Genomic DNA, 24,143 nt, shown 5'->3' on the forward strand with positions numbered 1-24,143 from the left:
GGCAAGAAGGTAGCCTTGAAACTCAGAGAGGTAATCTCAAAAACTTTAGCTATCATCCGACAATAAATGAGCTTTTTCGAAATGTCTCTGCATTCATAAAAGAGGACAGGAAGTCTTGGCCTGGATATCTGCTGCAGCAGTGATCCCTGGAGTAGAGGATAACTCAGTAGATGGTGTCTACACCCTACATGCAAAATTTGTCTTTACTTAATCGAAATACATGTTTTTAACTTAACTTATAAAAGGTTTTAAGTTTTCTTCACTTTACTTACCTGTACTCTTTACCCACATAGACATTCAATTTAATAATTTATTCTTGTTTTTCTCACAAAAAAAGAATTTTTAAGTTCAAACCCTTAATTTTATCATCTTGTGATAATTCTTTCAGTTAAAGCTATGTCATGTTTAGGACTGGATTTTTGTAGCTGTGTAAGAATAGTTGTAGTCCTGTAGTTAAGAAGCTCTTCTCTGGTGTAAGAATATCCAGAGGAGTGCCCAGACACACAAGTTATGCACAAAAACAAAACAGAAGTAACGCACTGAAGCACCAGGGCATCCATACGCGGCGCCATCTTGGACTGCAAGATGTGATGTAGTCTTAATGCTTTTGAAGTATTAGTTAAAAGAAGGTCACCATGAAGGAAACTCTTGAAATGTTTTACTCACAATTAGTGTCCGTGTTGATGTTTGTGTTAACTATCAATAAAAATCAGTCTTAGTCTAACAGCCTGGTGAGATATTGTTAATTTCCCAAATCTGGGAGTAATAAATGCTCTCCTATCTTGTCTTTGTCTCACAAAATGTAAACACCGTGTACAAATACTCCCTTCTTAAACAACAAATTTATAATGAAAATTAATAATAAATGTGTTTAAATTATTAATGTGTGACTTATCTTCTTTAAATACTGGAAATTCACAATGAATATGTTAAATCCTTTACTTAGGTTCTGAGATAGCAACAAAATCAAAAATGTGTTTTGTGTAATTGTATTACCACAATTAATTCACTAACACCTAATGAATATACCTGGATCTGTGGGTTAAAATAGGGAAAAAACACAGGAACGAAATCTGGATTTGTTCAAATAAATGCTGACTCTTACCTCTACTCTTACTTTACTGTTACCTCTTCTACAGTCAGTGACTTTTCATGACAAATTTCAAGTTTTCTGTCTGATTACAAAAACATGACTTGTGAATCTATGGTGAGTCTTTTCTGATCTGATACCACACAAATACAAACAGATGTCATGATCCTGGTTGTCGTGAGAGCTTTACCGTCCTACATTTTGTAGATACCATAACAAAAACTGTATTCGTTCTATCAGTTACTTCCAGTTAAAGGAATCATTGTAGCAATCAGCATATTGCATCATTAGCATGAGATATTTCTTTAAAAATACTCGTAACAATAAGGTGTTTGTATTATTTCACTTTTGAAAATGATCATTAATTTTTGACTTCTTAAAAAAATAATAAAGCTTTGTATGTATTTGAACTGTTTTAAACATTTATGTTTTTGGTAGGAAAGAATCAACTTGAAACTGTGTGTTTTTATAAAGTGTCAGGGCGACATAACATGTGCACTAACATTGTTTTAGTTTGTGCTTTTTTACAGATTTGTTAACATGTGAGAAACCGATAATTAAGAACAAAACATTAACAAATATAATCAAATTTCTTTTAAATCGAAATCTTGTATGAAGCATTTCAAGTAAGACATTTTTAAGGTCTCAAGATCGGTGGGTTGCTGTCACCATGATAATGCTGAAGACAAGTAACTGAGGATGACATGTTATCCTTTGTTGCAAATTATTTCTAAAGGGTGCTGTGAATCTTTTTTGAAATGTTATGACTAGTCTGAGTATTGCTCTGCCTGGCAAACCTTCTTCTTAACTGTCCTGAAGTAAAGTGCTACCACAATCACAGCATTTCAGTGCAGCGAATACTTCAAAAATCCCAGTTTAATAACAAGTTTGTAAACGTGTTGTTTGTCTGATAATTTCAGTGCTCGTCTCTTCAAATGCCCATTGGCTTCCTCACTGGAATATGTGACTTTTCCAGAGACATCATCTGCTGAAAAGCTGTCTGTAATGCTGACAGGCTCAGTATTGCGATATGAATAAGCAAACAGTTACACGGGATGCTTTATACATACTGAGTTTTATTTCAAATCCAATTGATGCACATAGACACAAAGAGATGAGAGGAAGAGATGATTCAGTCTGGTGCTCACTGGGCCATTGTCACTGCCACAGTGGGGAATATTACTCCGTAGTCAGGCTTAACATCTGACCAAATCTATCTCTGTCTGCAGCTCCTCTCTCTCTCTCCCTCTCTCTCTCTCTCTCTCTCTCTCTCTCTCTCTCTCTTGTTTTTGCTTTGAAAAGGTGTTTCTGAGAAAACGCCTCATGTTACAATCGTATTATTGCATGAGTATATCAGCCCTTATTTTGTGTATTGATATATGTTAAATTGTCAATATGACAAAGGAGGAATCCATCTTAAACAACCTAATACAGAGCAAAAATAATTCAATATGTGCTGAAGCTCTTGCACATTATTAAAATAAAATACAGGATTTATCAAGTCCAGAATAATACATAAAATAAACATAATGAAACTGCTTTATCAATGAACAGTGGTTAAGTAATGGCCCAATAAGAAATCTGAATTCAACAAGTCTACCTGAGTAATATAATGGTTACTCAGAAAGAAGCTAATACTGCCAGCACGTCTACTGTGCCTCTTATATAATGGTAGCTGGGGTAGGCTCCAGCCTCCACTGGATATGCAGTTAAAGGAATGAATTGGTGGAGATGGAAAATCAGAATGTCAAGGTCAAAATGACCTCTCTGCAACGAAAAACAAGTCTGTTTGTTTTTTTAATCCAGCATTTCTGTATGCTGTTATATATATTCTTGAAAACATCCATCCATCCATACCCCGACCACATTTCAGACACACTGCCTTACACTCTCGTTTATTAGCATAGTTAAAACTGATTCGCAAACTGACAAGCTGAAACAGAACAATACAGAAATAAAAGCAACATAATGTAAAACACAAACTATAAAGTAAAATATAATAAAATATGACTAACCTAACACAATTCAAGATTCAGGGTTCATTTCATAAAATAAGAGCAATGAATAAAATTAATAAAATACAGAAATGCTTTAATGTTTAAATGTGATCTGTTCACTGTGAGTTCAGCTCAGTGTGGAAGTCTCTACTGGGGACTGTTTCACCATTTGTACGCACCTCCTCTGCTCCCCACGGAGATAAAGTGAAGAAGATACAGGTGATGATGATCCTTGAACTGATTACAACTCATTACATTACTTTAAGTGCAATACAATTTTATTTTATTTTTCACAAAGGAGCTGTCCAATGTGTCCAGGCACTATGGAATTTAGTTTTATTTTGTTTTTCCATGACTTTTTCTCTGCTCTGACCCACACAGACAACAACTTCTATTTTTGTACTCTGGCGTTTCCTCTCCCGCTTTAATGAAATTCAGCATGTCTCACTTCATTCACCAGGAAAACTTGGTGGATGAGCGAGTGTGGCTGGAGCTGATTGGTGAAGGAAGGACCATATTGCATACTTATGTATAATAATCTGTAAATGAAAATATGATTGTTTTTTTTAATTTATGTATTTTTTGCATCAACATAGATTCATTTGAGGGGCCTGAGTTGTTTGTAGTTGTGTGTTTCATTAGGAGAAAACAATTAATGCAGACAAGGATACAAGCTGTACATCTTTTACACTCATCACAGTTATTTGCTAATTCCTGGGTGTTATTTAGACTTGGAGTGATGATTACATTTAGGTTAAAGTCCTCATTGTTGTCTGTGGTCAGTTATGAATAGATTGGGTGTATATCCTTTAACATTAAAAATGGTTTTATTTAATTCTAGTTTTACTGGAAAGTGAATTCACCTTCACATTGATGTTAGATTTTATGCTAAACACCAGCCTGATTGAATTTATGAACACAGTTTTTTTGTGTAAAGCCTTAAACTTGTGTTATCCAAGGACTGCTGATGTGAAACTTTTAAAACTGCACAGGTTGCAGTGTTTTAGTGAGTGGGAGTTCAAACAGCACAAAAGCACACAGAAGACAGGCACTCTGGATGAGATAATGACCGTGCCCTGGATCCATAAACAGCTCAAATCTATTATCAGGAATCTACATGAGTGCTGTCAGTATAGTAGTGAATGATATGTGACCAAGAGACAATATCAGTGAAACCTGGTAAATATAAAGTGAATATAATATTTTGTCAATGTTATATTAAAGTGAACTGTTCTCATTTCGCTGGAAACTTGCCCACAACATTCACAGACCCCTAAGGACTAAACAAAAACACAGTGTGAGATGAACACGCTCAAACGGGCCACTTTACTGTGACACAAAGACAGCTCTTGAGTCTTTCTGAGTCCTTTCCAGAAGCTGTAAGCTTTTCTTTTCTGTTTGCCCCTCTGGAGACGTTTTAAAATGATCGATTTTTACATTATTTTAATCCAGTGGACTGACGTGATATTGGAAAGAGAAGTGATGGATATGGATGTGCAAGACTGGGCATTGATCACTGGGAGAAGGGAGGTCGGGTCGTTTCCCCGAGGATCCCCCTGACACACACATACTTGCTCGCTGGTGGAGAGTGTTTATGCGCGTGAGCGCGAGCACGCATTAATTCGATGCAGGGCAGCTTTACCGAGAAGTTCATTTCCTATAAGAAATCTGTTGCCGCCGCATTTCATTGTAACAAATGAATTTACCTGGTAGCTTTGGCACTGCATGCGTAAAGCAGCCGGTTTTGTGTTATATCCTCCTGATGACCAAACTCTCATCTGCAGATCTGATGCAAAGAAAATTGATTTTCCTCCCTGTAATAAGTGAGCTCCACTTGGAAAGCAGGTCTCTGTGCGGCTGTGTGCAGTTTGCAGCAAGTGGAGGATTAGGTGTGATGCTCATACGAGATCGCTGAGGATCAGCGCACGCAAGACGAAGTGAGAAAGCGTGCAGAGGTAAGCGCGTACTCGAGCTGTAAGCGTTTTTTTCCCCTGGAACGCGCACAGACAGACAGCGCTGCTGGTGAGACGGCAGACCGAGGAGGGCAGGAGAGAAGAAGGACGCACAGCGCAGACGCGTAGAGACAAAGTTCTCCCACATCGAGTTCAAATATGGTGCCAACAAATATGTGCGCTACAATTTCATGAAAGTTGAAGAGACGCACACATGGATTTATGTGAGGCGCGTTAGTGTCGTGGAGCCAAAGAGATATCCAGTCATGATTTGGGTCGTGGTTTTACCATTTTTTATTTCGTGCGCATTCGGGAACAGGACCGTGGAGCAGGTGCCGTTTTTTCATGGCCATGTATTTGAGAACTCGTCCCCGGGCTGCCGGGTCAACGGACTGAGCGTCCCATTAAAGCGACTCAACTCGCAAAGGCTGTGCGGTGCCGGGGAACCCAGCTCGGCGGCAGCGCATCTCAAACTCCTGGGAGAGGGCAGCGACAATTTCCGTGTCTTTGCGCACCACAAACGGGGACATATTCTACTGAAGACTTCCAGGGTTCTGGACAGAGAGGAGCGTGCCGAATATGCGCTAGGTCTCGGTTTGTGTTGTGGTCAATGCGCGGGACTCTCCCGGGAAGAGGAAGACATGTCTCCACTAGTGTCTGAGGTGGCGTCCATCAAGGTGGACGTTTTGGACACTAACGACCACCAGCCCACTTTCCCCGGAGACGATGTGAAACTGAGCCTCGATGATGCCACTGCGCTCCGCATGGCGATCTACACGGTCACCGCGCGGGACGATGACAGCGGCAAGAACGCCGAGCTCATCTACTTTGCTCTGCCCAGAAACGGGAGTTTCTACGTGGTGCCCAAAACTGGTGACATCCTCCTTGTCGACTCCATCCTCGGCCTGGGTGAACCTATTAAATTTGAAGTGTTTGCCCGGGACCGGGGGTGGCCACCTCGCACAAGCCAGGCCATAACAGTGGAAATAAACCCACGGCAGTGGCCCGTGGCGCCCTCACTAAATCCCCAACCGGGAAAAGGGAAACCGAAATCGCAAGAGAAAGTACCAGCGAGAAAGTCCAGGTCAGTACTGGAATCAGATAGCCCAGTTTTAATCAACGTGTCCGAGGATGCAGGGATCGGTTCAGTGGTGATGAACCTGAACCCGGTGAGGTTTCAGTCGGCCACGTTTGAGCTGGTTGAGCCCGACGTGGAGAGCTCACCGGTCAGCGTAAGTCGGGACACCGGGGACATAATCATAACCCGGAAACTGGACCGAGAGACTGAGCCTCTAGTGGAGATCACCGTCAGAGTGCAGGATAAAAGAGGTGAGCAAAAGGCAATGTGCACGTGTGTGAGTGAGCAGCCCGGTCTGTGGATGTGTGGCAGCGAGAGGAGGAGAGAGAGAGAGTGAGGCTGCAATTGGACAGGACGGTTTGTGTGCGTTCCTTTTGCTACAAGCAGTGCCAAAATCCTAATTTGGACTGACTCTTACTCTTCTTCTATCTTGTGTTTCTTTTCACAATGTAACTTGGTGTATTTTGTCACTTCGTATTGCATGCGTAAATACGCACGAAGATAGTGTGCATTTGCCCAGAGCTTGTATTCAAGGAAGGAAAAGGAAACTGCGATGGAAACTGCTCGATTTAAGATGATTTTCGTTTTTTGATTTTAGATATTTGGAAAATTACTCTACTGTAGAGTAGTCTATCCGCTCGGACAGGTTTCCTGTTCCTTTGTTGTAGCAAATACTTAACCTTGCAACCTCAGTGTCCAGAAACAGTGAATGGATGTGAGGCCACCTGGAAATGCTAAGGTCGAATGGTGAAATGAGAAAAGTTCTAGCTTGCTGTGGGGAGTCTGACTGTAAGCAATGTCAAAGTGTCATGTGTTTACAATCGAGGTTAAACTGGGTGACATTAATCAGTGCTGATGATGATTCACGTGCTAAGATAAATCAAGGGCTCCATGAATGTGTCGTGTGCCAGCAGCGACATATGCTGGGATGTCAGGGGAGAAGCAAGTCGCGTAACGGCCATCGTACCAACAGGTTAATTATCACCTGCGGACAGAAAAGAGCAGATAGACTGAAAGTTAACAAGCAGCCAGATTCACATTAATAAATGCAAATGCAAAGGGATGAAACACAGAACTGAATATTACACTCAGTGCTGTGGACCAGACTTCAGAGTGGAAAAATATTATCATATATTATATATAAAAAAAAGTCTGATACTGAGTTTGCACATCTATCTGTGTGTATTTATCTTTCTGTCTGCCTTCATACATTTACTGGAAACACATTTGCTCCATTAAGACCAGTTAACAGCATTTGACTGGAGAAGAGACCCAATCAATGTGACCTGTTGGTGTTGGTAATGTGAGCTATCCTGATGCAGAAAATAAGCTGAGCCTACTCCTAGCACACAGCACTAATTTACGCTGCCAGTAACGATCCACAATGCTGGCTATTTGTCAGAACAATTTCCTTTTGAAAACATCAAAACAGACACACTGGTATCTGTCAATCTAGTATTTTAGTGCTAATTTACAGCTTTACAGCTATATATGTATGTGTGTGTGTGTATGTGTGTGTGTGTGTGTGTATGTGTGTGTGAATGTGTTTGTCTGTGTGTATCACGCATGCATAATGCTGTCATGTGTGCATTACAAACAATCATCTTCATGTTTAAATTGCATTGTCTAATGAATGCATATCCATACACATGAGTTGTGTGTATACCTCAGCCTTTCTCTGCAGGCATGAAGCGCAGCTGCTACTTGGAAAAATAGTCACAGATTCATTGTTAAAACACAGAACAAGCTTCTTTTCATCCAGATTAAGTCAACCAAATGTTGATTTAAAAACAAAAGATTAAAATAACAAGCAGGATTTAATCCAACATTCCACAATATTGACAATACTTACCTAATACTAATACTACAGGTCTTCTTCATGCTGCCAAACCACCTCTGACCCTGTGACAGTAACATGGGTTTGCTGGAGGTGTACTGTGGTGTCTAGCACTGGAAATTTGGCATCTGATCCTTTGGGTTCCATCAGTTGAAGAGTGAGGTACTGATTGAGTTAGTTCCAGTGAATCTCACCCTTCCTCGATCTGACTGAGGAAACACTGAGATATTGTTGGCTTCTTTTAGCTGGTCTTGAGCAGTTTTTTTTTAGTTACATGGGCCAAGTTCTCCTGTGGGGGAGGCTTTTTCTGTTGGTCAGTGCCACTGGTGAGGCACGAGGAGAGGATTTGGGCAAGGGGTAGCAATATTTATGTCCATGGAACCAAAAACGTCACTGTACAATCTTTCATCAGTGCTAGTCCCTCCAGCTGGTGTATGTTCATGCATACACAGGGAGCATTTAGAAATTGCAGAAACAATACACTGCAAACTTCACAGAGTTGTGTTATCAAATGTCTTCATGCAACAATAGCTACAACTCAATAACTAATAATTAAAGAGTTTAACAGTACAGTGCCAGGAAATTTAGCTTAACCACCAGGGGTCTCCACTGGTCCTTGACATGAATTTGATCCCAAGACTTTACAAAAACATTAAAACTATTTAAGGCATTTAAAAATGATTTCACCAATAAATTTCCCCTCAAATAAAGCAAAAAAGTATTTTCCCAAAAAAGTGATAAATGCTAATCAGCATGAGACAACTGATATGGGAAAATATGACAACTGAGTCTTTAAGAGTAAAAGTTAAAGTTGAATATTTTCGGAGCATCTCTTTAACATTTTGAACAATCCTCGCACATTTGGTATTCAGTTCAACAAAAAAGTAAATGTAATGCCATGTAGTAAAACTTAGGTTTCAGATAGATAGACAGGAGTCTTGACACTAACCTTTAGTGCATTGTATATAACGTTTTAAGTTAAAGAAATAATCACTTTAACTGTCTGATGAAATTAGTTAGTAGCTGATGTTTCCTCCCCTACAAGCTGTCAAAAGTTAAACTAGTTCCATCTTTCTTGATAGGCAACTAGAAGACGTTATTATTATTTTCACAAATTAGCAGGCATCAAACAGACACATATAGGACACACTTTGCAAAAAAAACCCCTCAAACAACTCTTGTCAAGAATGAATTGGTGGAGGGAGAATGAAACAAAGCAATGTTTTATTTTTCATTTTTATTTAAAAGATGTAAAACTATGTATGAGAGGTGGGGACAGAAGCGTCCCCTGTATTTTTATGAAATGAAAAGTTTATTGCATGGAAACACTTGTGCTGAGATGAAGCCGTCTTCTGTGAAGCAGCCAGAAAAAGTGTAAAATGGCTTTGTGTATTTGAAAGCTAAAGGACATCTAATGTTGATTTTATGTGACCAGATCCTCTGTTAGTTTGGGTAATTGATTCCTGGATGTCCGTTGGGTGCAACTATATTCGAATTTGATTTTGTCTAACAGAATGTAAGTTAAAGCTAATTTTTAGTGAGAGGATAAGCACAGTTGTTGCCTAAATGGATGGGGCTTAAAAAAAGCCTAAAAGCTTTTATAAGTTTGACTGAAGAGGAAGAATAGAGGGGCCTTGAAATACATAACTGTGATCTAATTGTTTACTGCTACACGCTAAAAGACAGCAAGTTATCATCTCTGGGTTTAGCAGTTGGGGACGAGGCTGGATCACCTCAGAGTCTCAAGCGCGAGGAACGCATCATCAGTTCGGTTGTTGGTGGCTCGGCTGAAGTCTTTTAATCCGTTTGGAGTGGAGAGTCCTGCTGGAGCCACGACCTCCCTCCATCTGCTCGCATTATCCCTGTAATCCCATCTCATTCTCTCTGTCTGTCTCTCTGTCGTGCACTTCTCTCTCCTCTCTCTGTCTCTTTGCTCTCTTACTTTCTCGTTCTTATTTTCACTCTCACTCCAGGGATTTAGGTTTGAGTGGAGGCTCAGTTTAAGACTGTGAGGGAGAAAGCTCCTAACATGATTCTTCGAGGGACAGACGTGTTTTTTGGGGGAGGGGGAAACCGAAAGCCTTGTGTCAGGATCTGAGATAGCGTTTGAGGTCCGCTTCACAACTGCTGCTGAGCTTCCACAGTGTTAAGTGTGTGTCTGCTTGTGTTACTCGTGTTGTGTGTGTGTAAGCAAACAAATCAGTCCACACAATCACATTGTGAGATTTGTTTTTCTTTTGTGGTGGATGATCATGGAGCTGGCATGCTTAAGATTAGGGTAAATCTCCATGGAATGAATAAAAATCAGTGGCACGTCCTCCTATGTGAATAAAGCTGTACAAAGGTTTTTTCCTTCAATTGTTTTTACTGGTTTCCTTTCCATGCACAGCTGCTCTTCATTTCAAACAAGATAATACCACTCCCTGCTTTTATTTTCCCAACATAAACCGTGTGTGGGCTTGAGTTTGATATCCCTAGCCCCTCATTTTCACAAGTCGTTTAATACTGTGCCAACCCCTATAAGAGCACCAAGTGAGTAGCCCATTAATTTTCCCCAAAGGGTCTTCCTTCGTCTCTAAAACAGCCAGTATGAGACTGTTCTTTGACTGCAGTGACTTCTGTTGGCACAATGATTAATGAAATGATTAATTTGATTAATTAGTCAAATGATTAATTTGGTTAGTCATGCAGAAGTTCTTTTTCTGTCTTTATAGTTTCTCCTTCCACCACATTTTTCGTGTGCCACGTCTGATTCTCTTCTCCTGCCTGAACTAAACACCAATATCCTTCATAATTTACTTAACTGATGCATCATCAGATTTACATTTATTTGTTTTTGTTCATTGTATTTATTTTTGACTTTTTTTTTAGTGTATTCACATATTTGTTTCATTATATTGCATTTTATCTTGTTGAACTTCATATCATTGTACTTGTTTAGGCTACATCAATCGTTACAGAGGGGAACTCTGACCAACCCCCGGTAAATAATAATTACAATGTACTACAAGTTTCAAACTGGCCAACATATGTCTACACATAAATATATTGGCAGCCACTGGCAACATATATATCCGCCTAAATAAGCAAAAAGGAAAAAGATATGATCATAAGTCCACATATTTCTTTGTTTTTTTAATAAGGTATCAAAAATGTATGTTTCAGGCCTGATTTTAAAACTAATATTTAACAACACTATGCAGTTTTTTGTACTTGATTGTTGATTTAGCCACCTCTAATGTTGGTGCTATTTATTTGGCCTTTTCAGTCTAACGCTGGTCCACATCACTTCCAGTAAGACCTTCATATCGAAGGTTCAAATGAACAATTACCAAATGCAAGCTCAATCTTGGAATAATCTCGAGATCCTTTTCTTTTTCATTCATCAGTTTCACTTGATTTATCTAAGTAAATAGTTAAACAAACATAATCGTTTTCATATGATACAATAAAATAAAAGTATTTTTCATTAGGCAATTTGCACTATTAAGTTACCCATCTAATCTGTGTCAAAGGTTTATTACCATCTTGAACATTTTCAATTTTCTGTAAGTTTGTGGTAGAAATATTACTGAGAGGGAAAATAAACACCAGGAAACAAAACACTTCAAACCAACGTTATTCATGCGGCTTTCATTCCTATGTAGCGAGAACTAGCGCCATTTTGTCTTCGTAATGTTTTCTAGGGAATTTTGATTCAGTGTGTGTCTGCTTTTGTGTGTTCATCTGTGCGTGCAGACTGTGCGTGCATGCATGGGATTTTAGTTAATGAAGAGAAACAGCTGGCTCTAATCAAGAGAACTCCAGATTTCTGCCACTCTCCACTAAGCCAAAGACACACAGATAGACATAAATGCAGATATATGAGCAAAAAGTGTGTCAACACAAAGGCTAAAATAAACTGTGTTTTTAGGCTATTTGGTCATGAAAGTACATGCAGAACGCATCTCAAAAACAAACACACACGTGCACGCACACACACACACACACTGTACATTCCTCACAATATCCAACATTGTGATTATTATGCATTCTGGGTTGCCAGAATAACATTCCAGACAGATGGCAATAAGGGAAGCCTGTTAGCTGCATATGTTACTCATCTTTTGTTTATTGAGATGAAACAGTCTGCATCCATTTGTTCCTTCGAAGAGCATAAATAGCACACACTTGGTCTTCTGCGCACACATGTGTGCGTGGACCATAAGTATGCATGGATGGTTAGCTGACTTAGCCCTCACAAACCCGATGTGACGACACAGGTTTTTTTTTGCCTTATTTAATTGCATTTTGTTTTCTTACATACATATAAAAAACCCACAGGGATGCACAGTCAGCCCAAAAAGCTCAACTTATCATCCAGAGAGACTGTGGTTTCATCAAGGAGTTACACCATTGCTAAACAGCATCACAGAAGAGACTTTGACAAACTTTGGCTGCTTGGCTTCTTTACCCAATTACTCTCTTCAGCACTGAGGAAGTCCTGTTTTTGTGCCTATAATGTATACAGTTCATTAAGAAACATCAAGATGTAAAAGTTTACAACATGCTATCAGAGCAAAGCATCCAAAGCCTGAATTGTTCTTATTTGCTGCATCACAGGGTCTTGTTTTCTGTGACTGCGATGTCTGGTGCATAGAAAAACACATAATTTGAGTCAACTTGAGTTTCCTTATCTCACATTTAGATTTTGCAGGTCTTTTACTGTCACCAAGGTTTGTCAGCTGCAGTTGCTAGTAATCTCAGATGCTGTCAAACGTGCTATACAAGCCATAATTTTTTCACAAGCGCAGTTCCCAGGTTAAATAGACAAACTGTAATAAAATAATAGGAAAATAATTTTCTGGTTAAGGTTTACATGGTCAGTCTGCTTAATCCACGTTAAAGATGTTATGTTTGGTAATGAGACCAAAGCTCTCGGTAAACTTAATTACCAGTGCTGTGCATGAATGTGCTCATGTTTTCAGTAAACACTGAACTGAAAAGAATGTGTTTGCAACTAAAGAATGTGGTGTGGACCAGCGGTCCCCGACCCCCGGGCCTCGGACCGGTACCGGTCCGTGAGTCGTTTGGTACCGGGCCGCGAGAGTTGAGGCTCAGGTGTGAAATGTATAGTTTTCAGGGTTTTTATCGGTTTTCAGCGTTATTTTGTTATCGTTTTTATCGTTAACTCGGTTTTCCTGGGTCTTTTCACGTGTGTTATGAATAAATCTTCTTTTTTTCGGTACCGGTACTAGTTTTATTTTGTTGTATTCATCCGCGACACCTTAAAGGCCGGTCCGTGAAAATATTGTCGGGCATAAACCGGTCCGTGGTGCAAAAAAGGTTGGAGACCGCTGGTGTGGACATTGAACTACTCATAGTTAAGCCTAATCAACAATACAGCTTATAAAAATTTAATGGAATTTTAGAATGGAAGTGTCTATGTGTTCCAATAAAAAACAAATACATCTGACAGTGTTATGCAAATTGTCCCCTAAAAACAAGTCATCAGGTGTTTATGTTAACAAGGAATCATTTTCAAAGGGCAAGAACGGGACCCAACGACCATAATGTTCCAGTTGTAACCCGATCTGTTTAAGGTTGTCCTACTTTATGTGGTAAAAGATAGACTACTTGTATAGGTTTAGTTTGGCTTTTAAAAGTAATCTCTGTGAAGTCAATATAATATGGAGTAATTCATTTACACTGGGAAGCAGCAGAGTTTGGGGGCTGTGTGGACAGGGCAACATTGACCATATGAATGTGACGTCTTTTATTTTTGAAATTGTGAACTAAAAAAGTGAACTAGTTAATTGTGTGAACTGAACTGCGAAGTAGCTCCTGTGAAGCTTGAACTTGCACAGCACTGCTTATTACACAGACTTTACATCCTTTGTGGTATTGTTTCTCATTACATCTCAAGTCTTGTTATACTGTAATTTACTGTCCTCACTCCCCCTGTCGGGCTTTACAGAAGATAAACATGACAGATGTGATTTTCTTTTAAATAGACTTTTCACTCCTTCCACCATCTGTCATTGCCAGAATCTCTGAAAGCTTTAGCATCATTTGTTCAGTAAGAGCAGCAGCTTCTTCCTGTTTTGTGACACAGACCAGCTCGAGTCGCTTCCAAATCAGACTGCACCGCAGACACTAAAAGAGGATGCCAAGATTCTCTGAGCTTAGCTGGTTTCTTAAAGGAAGCTATAGTAAAGTTAATGTGGTAACGATAATCTGTCAAACTCAGGTAATGTCAACCACAAAAAGGACTTTAGTTTCAATACAAATGCATTTACCTTTCAGGTATGTTCAAATTCTGAAAGTCAACTGTCAACAACAATGACCTCAAGACACTTTATATTGTAAGACCCTACAATGTTAAAAAGAAATGATTTTATATGTGAGGAGAGGATGCTGCATTCAATTCTGACTTTAAGAAGTACCAAAGAATAGAAGCTAATATGGGAGGAAAAACGTTTCTGTCTCTAGTCCTAGTTAGTAAACTCATAGCAGCATACTTAATTAGAAAGATTATGCAAATGTATAAATGCTGTCCTATTTCTTTAATGTGCGTGCACAAGGACATGTCCTGATCAGAAATGACTCTATTATTTACCACAATGTTACTGGAGGCCAAGGTAATGCAATCTAAAGTAAGTATCTGGTTGTACACCATATTTCTTTCAGATTTTTAGTGCCGAATACAGTAACCTCAGTTTTGTCTGAATCTACAAGGAGTCTTTGTGTCTATAAGCCATGTAATTAGTTTAACTAGTTTATTTGTAGAATCTGGCTTTATGGATAAATAAAGCTAGATATCATCTGCATAGAAATGAAAACATATGCAGTGTGTCTAATAATATTATTTAATGGAAGTATGTATAATGTAAAAAAAAACACTGGTTCCTCACAGGGTTCATTTTAATATTGTGTGTGCAGAAGGCTCCCTGTTTACATGCACACACTGGAATCTATCAAGTAGAGATGATCAAACGACTGCAGCAACATGGCTTGTTCTCATTTCTGTGGTAAAATATTGTGGTCAGTGGTATGAAATGCTGCACTGAGATCTGTCATGGCAAGCAAAGAGATGAGTTCACTGTCAGAGGCCAAGTAAATAATTTGTAACCTTTGCTAGTGCTGTGTTTGCACTATGATGTACTCTAAATCATCACTGTAACTCTTCAAATGAACTATTCCTCTGCAAACGATGAGTTAACTGTTTGACAGCTACTTTTTCAAGGATTTCTGAAGTAAAAGGAAGGTTCGAAATTGGTCGGTAATTAGTTAAAAACTGTCGGATTTTTTAAGTAATGATTTAATTACTGCCACGCTAAAAAGCCTGTGCTGCATAGTCTGTTAATAAAGATAGATTAGTCACATTTAAAATTTAAGCATTATTGAATGTGAAACTCCTTTGAACAATCTTGTAGTCGAAACCATCAAGGCACATGATGGTTTAGAGGAAGACATCATAGATGTTAACTCACAAAGATCGATAGAAGAGGAAATGCATTAAAGTTACTGTATGTCTGTGAAGGTTCTCAGTCATCCAGGTCATCGTAGTCAAAGGAGCTTGCAAAGAAAAGCGTCTGGACTTCTTTAAGTTACTTGAAGACGTTAAAGTTACTGTACTTAAGATCTATGTGGGATGGCTGAGAATATTTTTTTCTCTAAAGGTTAAAATTTTATATGTGAAGACATTAATAAAGTAATTTCTAGTTAAAGTTTGAGGAATAGTCAATTGATCCTTTGTCAGCCAAGCTGCAGTGCTGAAAGGAAACTTTGGACTGTTCCTGTTTCCTCGATCAGTGCCAAGTAGTCAGATGCCCCAGCTTTATAGAGGTTTTTTTCATAGACTTTTAGATTAACACCATTGTCCACAATAACATGCTGCAGTTTAAAGTCATGTGAAGATGAACTAACATTAAGAAAGCACAATTCCCTCTAAAGACCTGCGGTCGCTTAATAGTAAAATAAATCTCTGAAAGAAGTTTGTACTCAAACTCAGCCCTGACTTGCAATCCAATGTCAAATAACAAATTCAACTTATCTATTTTCATTTATTGATTTCACACTTTATGGTCAGAACATGCACATTTCAAGTTCTGTTCATTGTGCAATAAATAGTTTAACCAATACTCTCGTTTATCACTCAGTGCACCAAGCTCTTATTGCATCAAGAGAAGGTTAATGTGCAGCCGTTTGTCACTGCAGTCTGATTGTTTGAGGATCAGGTAGTCAAGATGCACTGGGCTCTAGTGGAAACCAATATATAGACAACAGGTGAATTGGTTATCTGGTCGCTCTGCTACAGAGTTGTGTAATAATGATCAAGGACAAGGCCTTGTAAAGAAATACAATGTTATTTCCATAACCGAAGCCCTGGAGACTGCAGCATAAAAGCTTACAGCTGGCAGCTAGAGCGAGGTGATGTACCTGAGAGGCAGAAGCCTAAGGGATAAATGGCCTGTTCGAAGAGTGCAGGTCTGGCTTTAAAAATTCAAAAGGATATATTAGCTGAGAGCTGGGTTGTTCAAGTCGAGTAAGAGATGCAGCAGATGATAGCTTTAACACAGAGACAGAGGGACTTGATCATGTTGTAAAAACTCTTTTTTAATTCTAATAAATCTAGAAAGCTTGTGATGATTATCTAAAATATGCATGTATAATGCCTGTTTTGACCTCTTTGGACCACTGCGGTTTCATGGGCACCTGTCGCAGCTAATGAATGAATAGTTTGACATTTTAGGAAATTAGCCTATTTGCTTTCTTGCTGAGTTAATGAGAGGATCTTTATCACTCTCATGTCAGCCTAATAAAGACAGAGCTATGCATCCAGTAGACAACTTGCTCGGCTAAACAGTGGAAGAGTGTGGGAACAGCTTACATGGGTCTATGTGTATATAACAAAATCACCTGTTCCTACAGTATAATACCTTCAGTGTATGTCACCTCTTAAAGCTCTTTAAGAGGAGATTTATTTTTAAAAAACTGTAAAAAAAAAAGAAGCTAAAATGCTACTGACTATATATTTAATGGGGAAGCTCAATGAGATAATTCGATTTCAAAGTTCTATCCATCTACACACACCCTTCTGTCTGTCTGTCTGGTGACAGTTATGCAAATTCCTGATACTATGACTGCTAATTCATTTTCATTGGGAGGACAGACTTTGCTGGAAAGAAATAACTGTGTTGCTATTAATTTGCTAGTCCATTTGCATAGTCCCCCCCCCAAAAAAAAAAAAAAAAAATAAAATAAAATAAAAAATCATTATGAATAATTCATTGTAGTTAGCAGCAACAATTTGTGCCAAGATCAACCCCAATTACTGAGTAATAAATTTGATATTTGGCATAGCGCTTACCTTTTTAATGGAATTTCGACTGTCTTACAATGTCACCCTCTGCTCTCCTTTTTATGCCAGGCTTCTTCTTGTGAGTTACAATCCGCCATTTATGTATTTTAATGCGAGTAATATCAGCTGTCTTATCATTTAATAATCAACATATTTCAGTTTTCCTGCAGAGTTTAAATTGCAGTGTTTGATTTAAAGTAATCATCATATGTGGCGTGACTATTAAGTAAAGAGCCTAGACTTATTTAAATTGAACCAGTATGAGCCACATTATTCAACAGTCACATTAATGATGTGAACGATCTAAAGTGAGTCAGTAATCCTGAGTGTTGTGCCATAAGTGTAACCGTGAAACCCATAATGTGATGTCGTTTTTTGTCTCTTTTATTTTTACATATTTCTTTCAGTCACATCATATCATCATTTTTTTAATTATATCTCCATTTAAATGTCTAAGTATTAATCAAAAGCACATCTGCTGCTTTGTGGCTCTGTAGCTGAAACTGTAATTTTTATGATTTCTTGCAGATATTACATGTTCAGCCTTCATAGCTGTTCAGAAGACAGCAGGTTGGTGTTTTTGGATATGGCTCAACTAATAAAAGCTACAGTAAAATGGGCATTTGGTAAGAACTAATTCAGCCAGGCTTTATTTGTTTGTGTCTATACAACAGGAAGATTCATTTCAATATATCACAGCCTGCCATAGAGTATGGATTAATTATTCTATATACTTTAAGTAAGGGATTAAATTCAGAGGTAAATGAGAGCAGGAGTCAACTCCTCTGCATGCTGTGTAAAATCTTTATTTATTTATTTATTTACTTATTTTTTTTTCATTACAACAAACCTTGGCAGGTAAATCAAGATGAAATATGGCAAACACTGATTTCTATCATTCTTATTACTGTTATTATCAAAATAAAGTTGTTGGTTTTAGGAACAAGTGACTCAAAACAAAACAATCAAAAGGAAATGAAAAGACTCCCATTAATTAATGTCTCTTGTTGTTCAAGGAGTTTGGTTTTCATTATTGCGGTAATTGATTTTTGTTTTTATTTTCCCTTATCTCACAGGTAGAGTGTTAGCAGTTCAGTTCCTGATGAACAAGCAGTATTTTTCCAAAACTGGCAATAAGAAAAATAAAAAAAATAGATCAAATGCAACAATCTAACACAATGTAATTTGATGTAATGATTTAACTAACATAATGCTGCCACTAGCTTCACTGTTTTGCCAAAAAAATGAAAAACAGCAAACCACCTTTTGAGAACTGCTTCAGTTTTGTTACAGTTGAATAGCCTCTTGTGTAATTTGCACCATCTGTTGCTGCTTCAAAAATGGAGGACAGTTTGGTCCTTGGCCCACATCGTTGGCTGATGAAACCTTTTCCAGAAATGCTCGATCGCCAGCGAAGCATAACAAAACTACAAAAAAGAAAACACAGAGTAATATTTCTTACAAAAAGGCAATAGTGGCTCTCCTAAAATCTCCCCCTAAAATTGACTTGTAAACATCAGCTCTGGGTATAATGCAGGGTGCTTGATGAATCAGCTGAAATAGCAGATCTAAGGCACTCGTGATAACGAGACTAAAGTGTGTTTCCCCAAACGTAACAGCATTTTCAAACCTATCATCTGTTTATTCTGGTCCAGATCAGGTGAAGTACCATGGCACATTTACACAAATGCTGGGTTGCACTGCAGAGTGCAAATTCTCAAGTGTGCCTCATTTTATCAGTGGAGCCACACAACAGCAGTCTTTTCCCTCAAAAATGTTGAATGACAGACATGCTCTCGGCGTCAGCCAAGGTAATGCATCATTGCTTTTAAAGTCATCATTTGGTTCATATGTTCTCATTCTACTGGAAACTCCAAGTCTGGTCGCCTTCTTGATAAAATCTCGGTCTGTATTCTAGACTCTCATTAGTGCAGACAAATCCAACAAGGGATAAATGGCTTTAGGTTTAAAGCAGCTTCTTTAAACCAACTGGGCTCGAAATGCTTCAGGAGTCTCTGACAGTTGCATCACCTGGGTGAACTTTTATTCTTTCAGTATATGGATTTGCAAACCAAAGCCCATGTAAGAGATTTAACAGATTTTAGAAACAGTAATAGTGTATCCAGGACACACTGATATAATTATGCTGAGGAAACCCCGTCTTTAAAAGATATTTGATGTTAATATGTCAGTAACCTCTTTCCTCAGTGCCTTCTTCTCCTTGGAGAAGGTTGTCAGCCATGCTACAGTCATGTTGCCTCTGTAGCTCATTCTTAATTGAAGTGTGCATTGCTGTAATGTGGTGAGAGTAGCTTATTTATTTGTGTGGGTAGAGGCCACAGGGTAGCTTCCTCATGTCGAGCCTTACTGCCAGCTTTTGCTGCAGCGGGATCAATTAATGTCTGCGTGAGTGTGTCTGTGTGTAATTGCAAGTGTGTGTGTGGGAGGGTCAGCACATGTTTGGATCAAACAAGTATGTGCACACATGAGTGTGTGTGGTGTAAGACATCTCCCCCCTCCCCCCGTTTAACTGCTGCCCTGCAGCATCTCCTCTAATATGCTGAGCACACAGGAGGGTTCCCCTTTGCTCTTCTTCCTCGTTGTTTCTTTTCTGTTTACAGACATGCAAACTTTCTCTTGCTTTTTTTTTCTTTTGTGCTTAATTTTAAGTGTTTTTTCCATCTTACATCGTTGTGCCCAGAACGTGAATTAGCGGCACACTGTTCCTTGTGTTTATTCCAAGGCCATCGAACAGCTCGTGTAGTGTATACTGTCTGCTTTGTTTTGCTCACCTAATCCACCAAATCTGTCTTTCTTTATGTTCCTTTTGCCTTATTGCTCCTATATTTTCACTTTGTTTTCTGTCCTGGTTATGTCAAGCACCCTCTTCTGTCTTTTAGCACTATCTCCCCTGCTGTCTTTAGCAGCTGTTTTTAACTATTTTCCCATTTTTCTCTCCCTGTTCTTCCCATACCATTATTTTTTTTTAAAGCTGTTGGTATCTATGTTTGCTTTATACACATTTTCTTCATTTATTAATCCAGAATAACTTTTTTCCAGAAAGAGACGCACGTCTTTCTCGGTCTCTCTCTTTCTGTTGCTGCAGCTCACGCTATCAATGTGAGTGATTGTGCAATCCTGCAGCGCGTTAAAGACATGAGGAGACTGTCAAACAGATCAATAGACAGTGTCTGAATACGTCTTCCAACCCCTTTACACACATCATTGAACAAAAACACACAAATATAGAAAAACACATGTCGGAAAACATCCCAGGAATTGCATACACAATGAAACAAATGCATCAACATGCGTTATACACAGGCAAAAATAGATGTATGGATAACACAATCATAAAATGTACAGACTTACACTGATATTACAGAGATTTTTTCATTTAGATATGGATGCACATTTAAGCTATTTGTATGGGTCACCAAGACAGGAGCAGTGATTGTTGTGCTTCAGAGTGATTGATTTTCCATCTTAACCGGAGGTTCTCAGTTCATCTGATTAAAGACAGACAAGTTGCGAATTACAGATTGGAAGCTACTCTTTCTGACTCTCTCTCACACACACAGACAATAAAGTACTGCAAGTGGCTGATCTTATCTTTGCCCTACAGTTGTGGCCACTGCAAAAAGTAGAGCTACATCACGTACCACAGTGTTTGTCAGCTCATCCCTCAGCTTGAATCTGCTCCAACACAGAGGGTAGAGAGCAGCAGCAGACCAGTAAAAGTAGACCTTTGTAATGGCTGCATCTGCAAATGGTGTCTCGATCGTATTTTATAAATTTAGCTGACATTTTTATATCCATTGTGGTTTTGAATAAGTTCTTTTGAGTGGCCAAACAAGCAGGCGATAGCAAATATGCAAAGGTCAGAGCTGCAGTGGTTTCACAGTATTAGAAAGATGACAGTGAGAATGCTTGCAGGGCAAAATGAGTCAAGACTGAAAATGACAAAAGGCCCAGAAGGGAGGTATAGGTCAATTTTTGTAGTTTAACTGAGCATGTAAATCACTTAATTCAAATATAATTACAAAAGGTCTACATTACCTCCTAACTGAACCAGCAGTGGGAGTTTGATAGTGATTTATTATGAAAACAGAGCAGGGTAGAAGAATTAGCAGAGGAAATTCCGAGATAATAAACAAGCATTTTTATCAGGTTAAAACTATGTTCTAAGTTTAGCAAGGCTGAGCTAAGAATTGTACTTTTTATTTTAAAGTACGTGATATGCTAATAAATCACCCGATGTTTACAGGTTTCTCTGATTATAAATCACAGCTTCACTGAAAGAACCCACAGACATGGAAAACAGCCAAAACAGATCCACTGAGGGGGGGGGAAAGTGGCTCTAATAGTGGCCCAACAAGTTTTCTAATAGTCTTAAGTAAAATTATGGAGAAAGAGAACCATTTATTGACAAAATTATAACATGTCTACACATAAACACAGAAAAGAGTTTTCCACAGCTATTATTTTAACTCAAATCACAAATAAAGCTGACAGAAAAGAAAACGGTGCTGCTACTAATATTTTATATATATATATATATATATATATAAAATGTTAGGGGTGCAACGATACTCGTATCGATATTGAACCGTTTGATACAGTGCTTTCAGTTCCGTACGCATATGTATCGAACAATACAACATTTTTTATTTATTTTATCAACTTTTCTTCTGACGATGCTGTCTGTGTTGAGAGCTCAGTGGATCTGCGTTCGACTACTCCGCCTAGGCTGCACTGTCGAGCGCAGATCCACTGAGCGCAGGTCAAGCTAGCGAGACAGAAGTTAAGCTCTCCCTGCAACATGGCAAATTGAACCTCCCCAACCCTCATTCAGATCTGGCGTTTGGAACAATTTTGGTTTTAATGTGAAGTATGACAGTAAAACAGTATGTCAGATGTGCCACGCAATGCTCAATTGGTGGGAAGGAGTGCGTTACACTTTACATTATACTTGGCTAGTATAATGTAAAACAAAGCATACTTTTATAAAATCTATATTCCAGTGTAGACATACAAGATTATTCTACCAGACAGGCTACATGTGGACATCTTTATTACCCAAAGCAATGGATGAGTCTGCGATGGATCTTTCACACACTGGTGGAGGGAAGCTACAGTTGTAGCCACAGCTGCCCTGGGGCAGACTGACAGAAGTGAGGCTGCCATGTCGCGCCATCGGCCCCTCTGGCCATCACCAGTAGTTGAAGTGTTTACTGTTACTGTAGCTCAGGAGGTAGAGCAGGTCACCTACTGATCGGAAGGTTGGAGGTTCAATCCCAGGCTCCTCCAGTCTGCATGCCAAGTATCCTTGGGCAAGATACTAACCCCAAGTTGCTCTCCGATGCATCCATCAGAGTATGAACGTGTGTGAGTGTAGTTAGAAAGCACTCAGTATAGAGGTAGTGCTTGTTAGGATGGGTGTGACTGGGTGAATGCGGCATGTTGTATAGAGCGCTTTGAGTACTCCGGGAGAGTAGAAAAGCGCTATATAAGAATCAGCCCATTTACCATTTGCTCAAGGACACAACAACCGAGACTGTCCGAGCCGGGGCTCGAACCGGCAACCTTCCTATTACAAGACGGAAGCCAACTCTTGAGCCACAGAAATTTCCCTTCTTAAAGATGGGGACCACCACCCCGGTCTGCCAGTCCAGGGGTACTGCCCCTGATCTCCACACAACATTGCAGAGGTGTGTCAACCAGCACAGCCATACAATGTTCAGAGCCTTCAGGAACTTGGGGCGGACCTCATCAACACCAGGGGCTCTGCCACCAAGGAGTTGTTTAACTGCCTCAGTGACCTCGCCCCCGGAAATTGGCGGGTTATTCCCCTCATCCCCAGACTCTGCTTCCTCCTCGGAAGACGTGTCAGTGGGATTAAAGAGGTCCTCGAAGTATTCCTTCCAACGCCCGTCAATTTTTTCAGTCGAAGTCAGCAGCTATCTGCCAGCACTATACACAGGTGGAGCACCGCTTTCCCCTCCTGAGATGCCTGACAGTTTGCCAGAATCTCTTCGAGGCAGTCTGAAAGTCTTTTTCCATGGCCTCTCCGAACTCCTCCCACACCCAAGTTTTTGCTTCAGCCACTGCCTGAGCCGCATTCCGCTTGGCCTTTCGGTACCTGTCAGCTGCCTCCAAAGTCCCACAGACTAACCAAGCCCGATAGGACTCCTTCTTCAGCCTGGTGGCTCCCTTCACCTCTGGTGTCCACCTTTGGGTTCGGGGTTACCACCACGACACGCACCAACCACCTTGCAGCTGCAGCTCAATGCAGCAGCTTCGGCAATGGAGATGCTGAACATGGTCCATTCAGACTCAATGTCCCCAGTCTCCCTCGGAATGCTGTTGAAGCTCTACCAGAGGTGTGCATTGAAAATCTTGCGGACTGGGGCCTCTGCTAGACGTTCCCAGCACACCCTCACTCTGCATTTAGGTGCACCGGGTCTGTCCAGCATCCTCCCCCGCCACCTGATCCAACTCACCACCAGGTGGTGATCAGTTGACAGCTCAGCCCCTCTCTTTACCCCAGTGTCCAGAACATATGGTCACAGGTCTGGTGATACAATTACAAAATCGATCATCAACCTGCGGCCTAGAGCGTCCTGGTGCTACGTGCATTTATGGACTCTTATGTTCGAACAAGGTGTTCATTATGGCCAAACTGTGATTTGCACAGAAGTCCAATGACAAAGCACCACTCAGGTTCAGATCAGGGAGGCCGTTTCTCCCAATCACGCCCCTCCAGGTCTCGCTGTTGTTACCCACGTGAGCATTGAAGTCTCCCAGTAGGACAACAGAGTCTCCAGGTGGAGCACCTTCCAGCAC

General features: G+C 39.7%; 1 protein-coding gene across 1 annotated transcript in view; it reads left to right on the plus strand.

The window, feature by feature from the left end:
- LOC102206054 (neural-cadherin-like) overlaps positions 1 to 24,143 on the plus strand; it is a 366,907-nt gene that overhangs the window by 57,352 nt on the left and 285,412 nt on the right. The window contains exons 2-3 of the mRNA XM_005726436.2: positions 5,094 to 5,164; positions 5,359 to 6,368. Coding sequence (XP_005726493.2) covers positions 5,094 to 5,164; positions 5,359 to 6,368 — 1,081 coding nt within the window. The remainder of the gene's footprint in view (positions 1 to 5,093; positions 5,165 to 5,358; positions 6,369 to 24,143) is intronic.

The sequence above is a fragment of the Pundamilia nyererei genome, unplaced genomic scaffold (genome assembly GCF_000239375.1).
Source record: "Pundamilia nyererei isolate P.nyererei 1_Seehausen unplaced genomic scaffold, PunNye1.0 scaffold00019, whole genome shotgun sequence".
NCBI lineage: Eukaryota > Metazoa > Chordata > Actinopteri > Cichliformes > Cichlidae > Pundamilia > Pundamilia nyererei.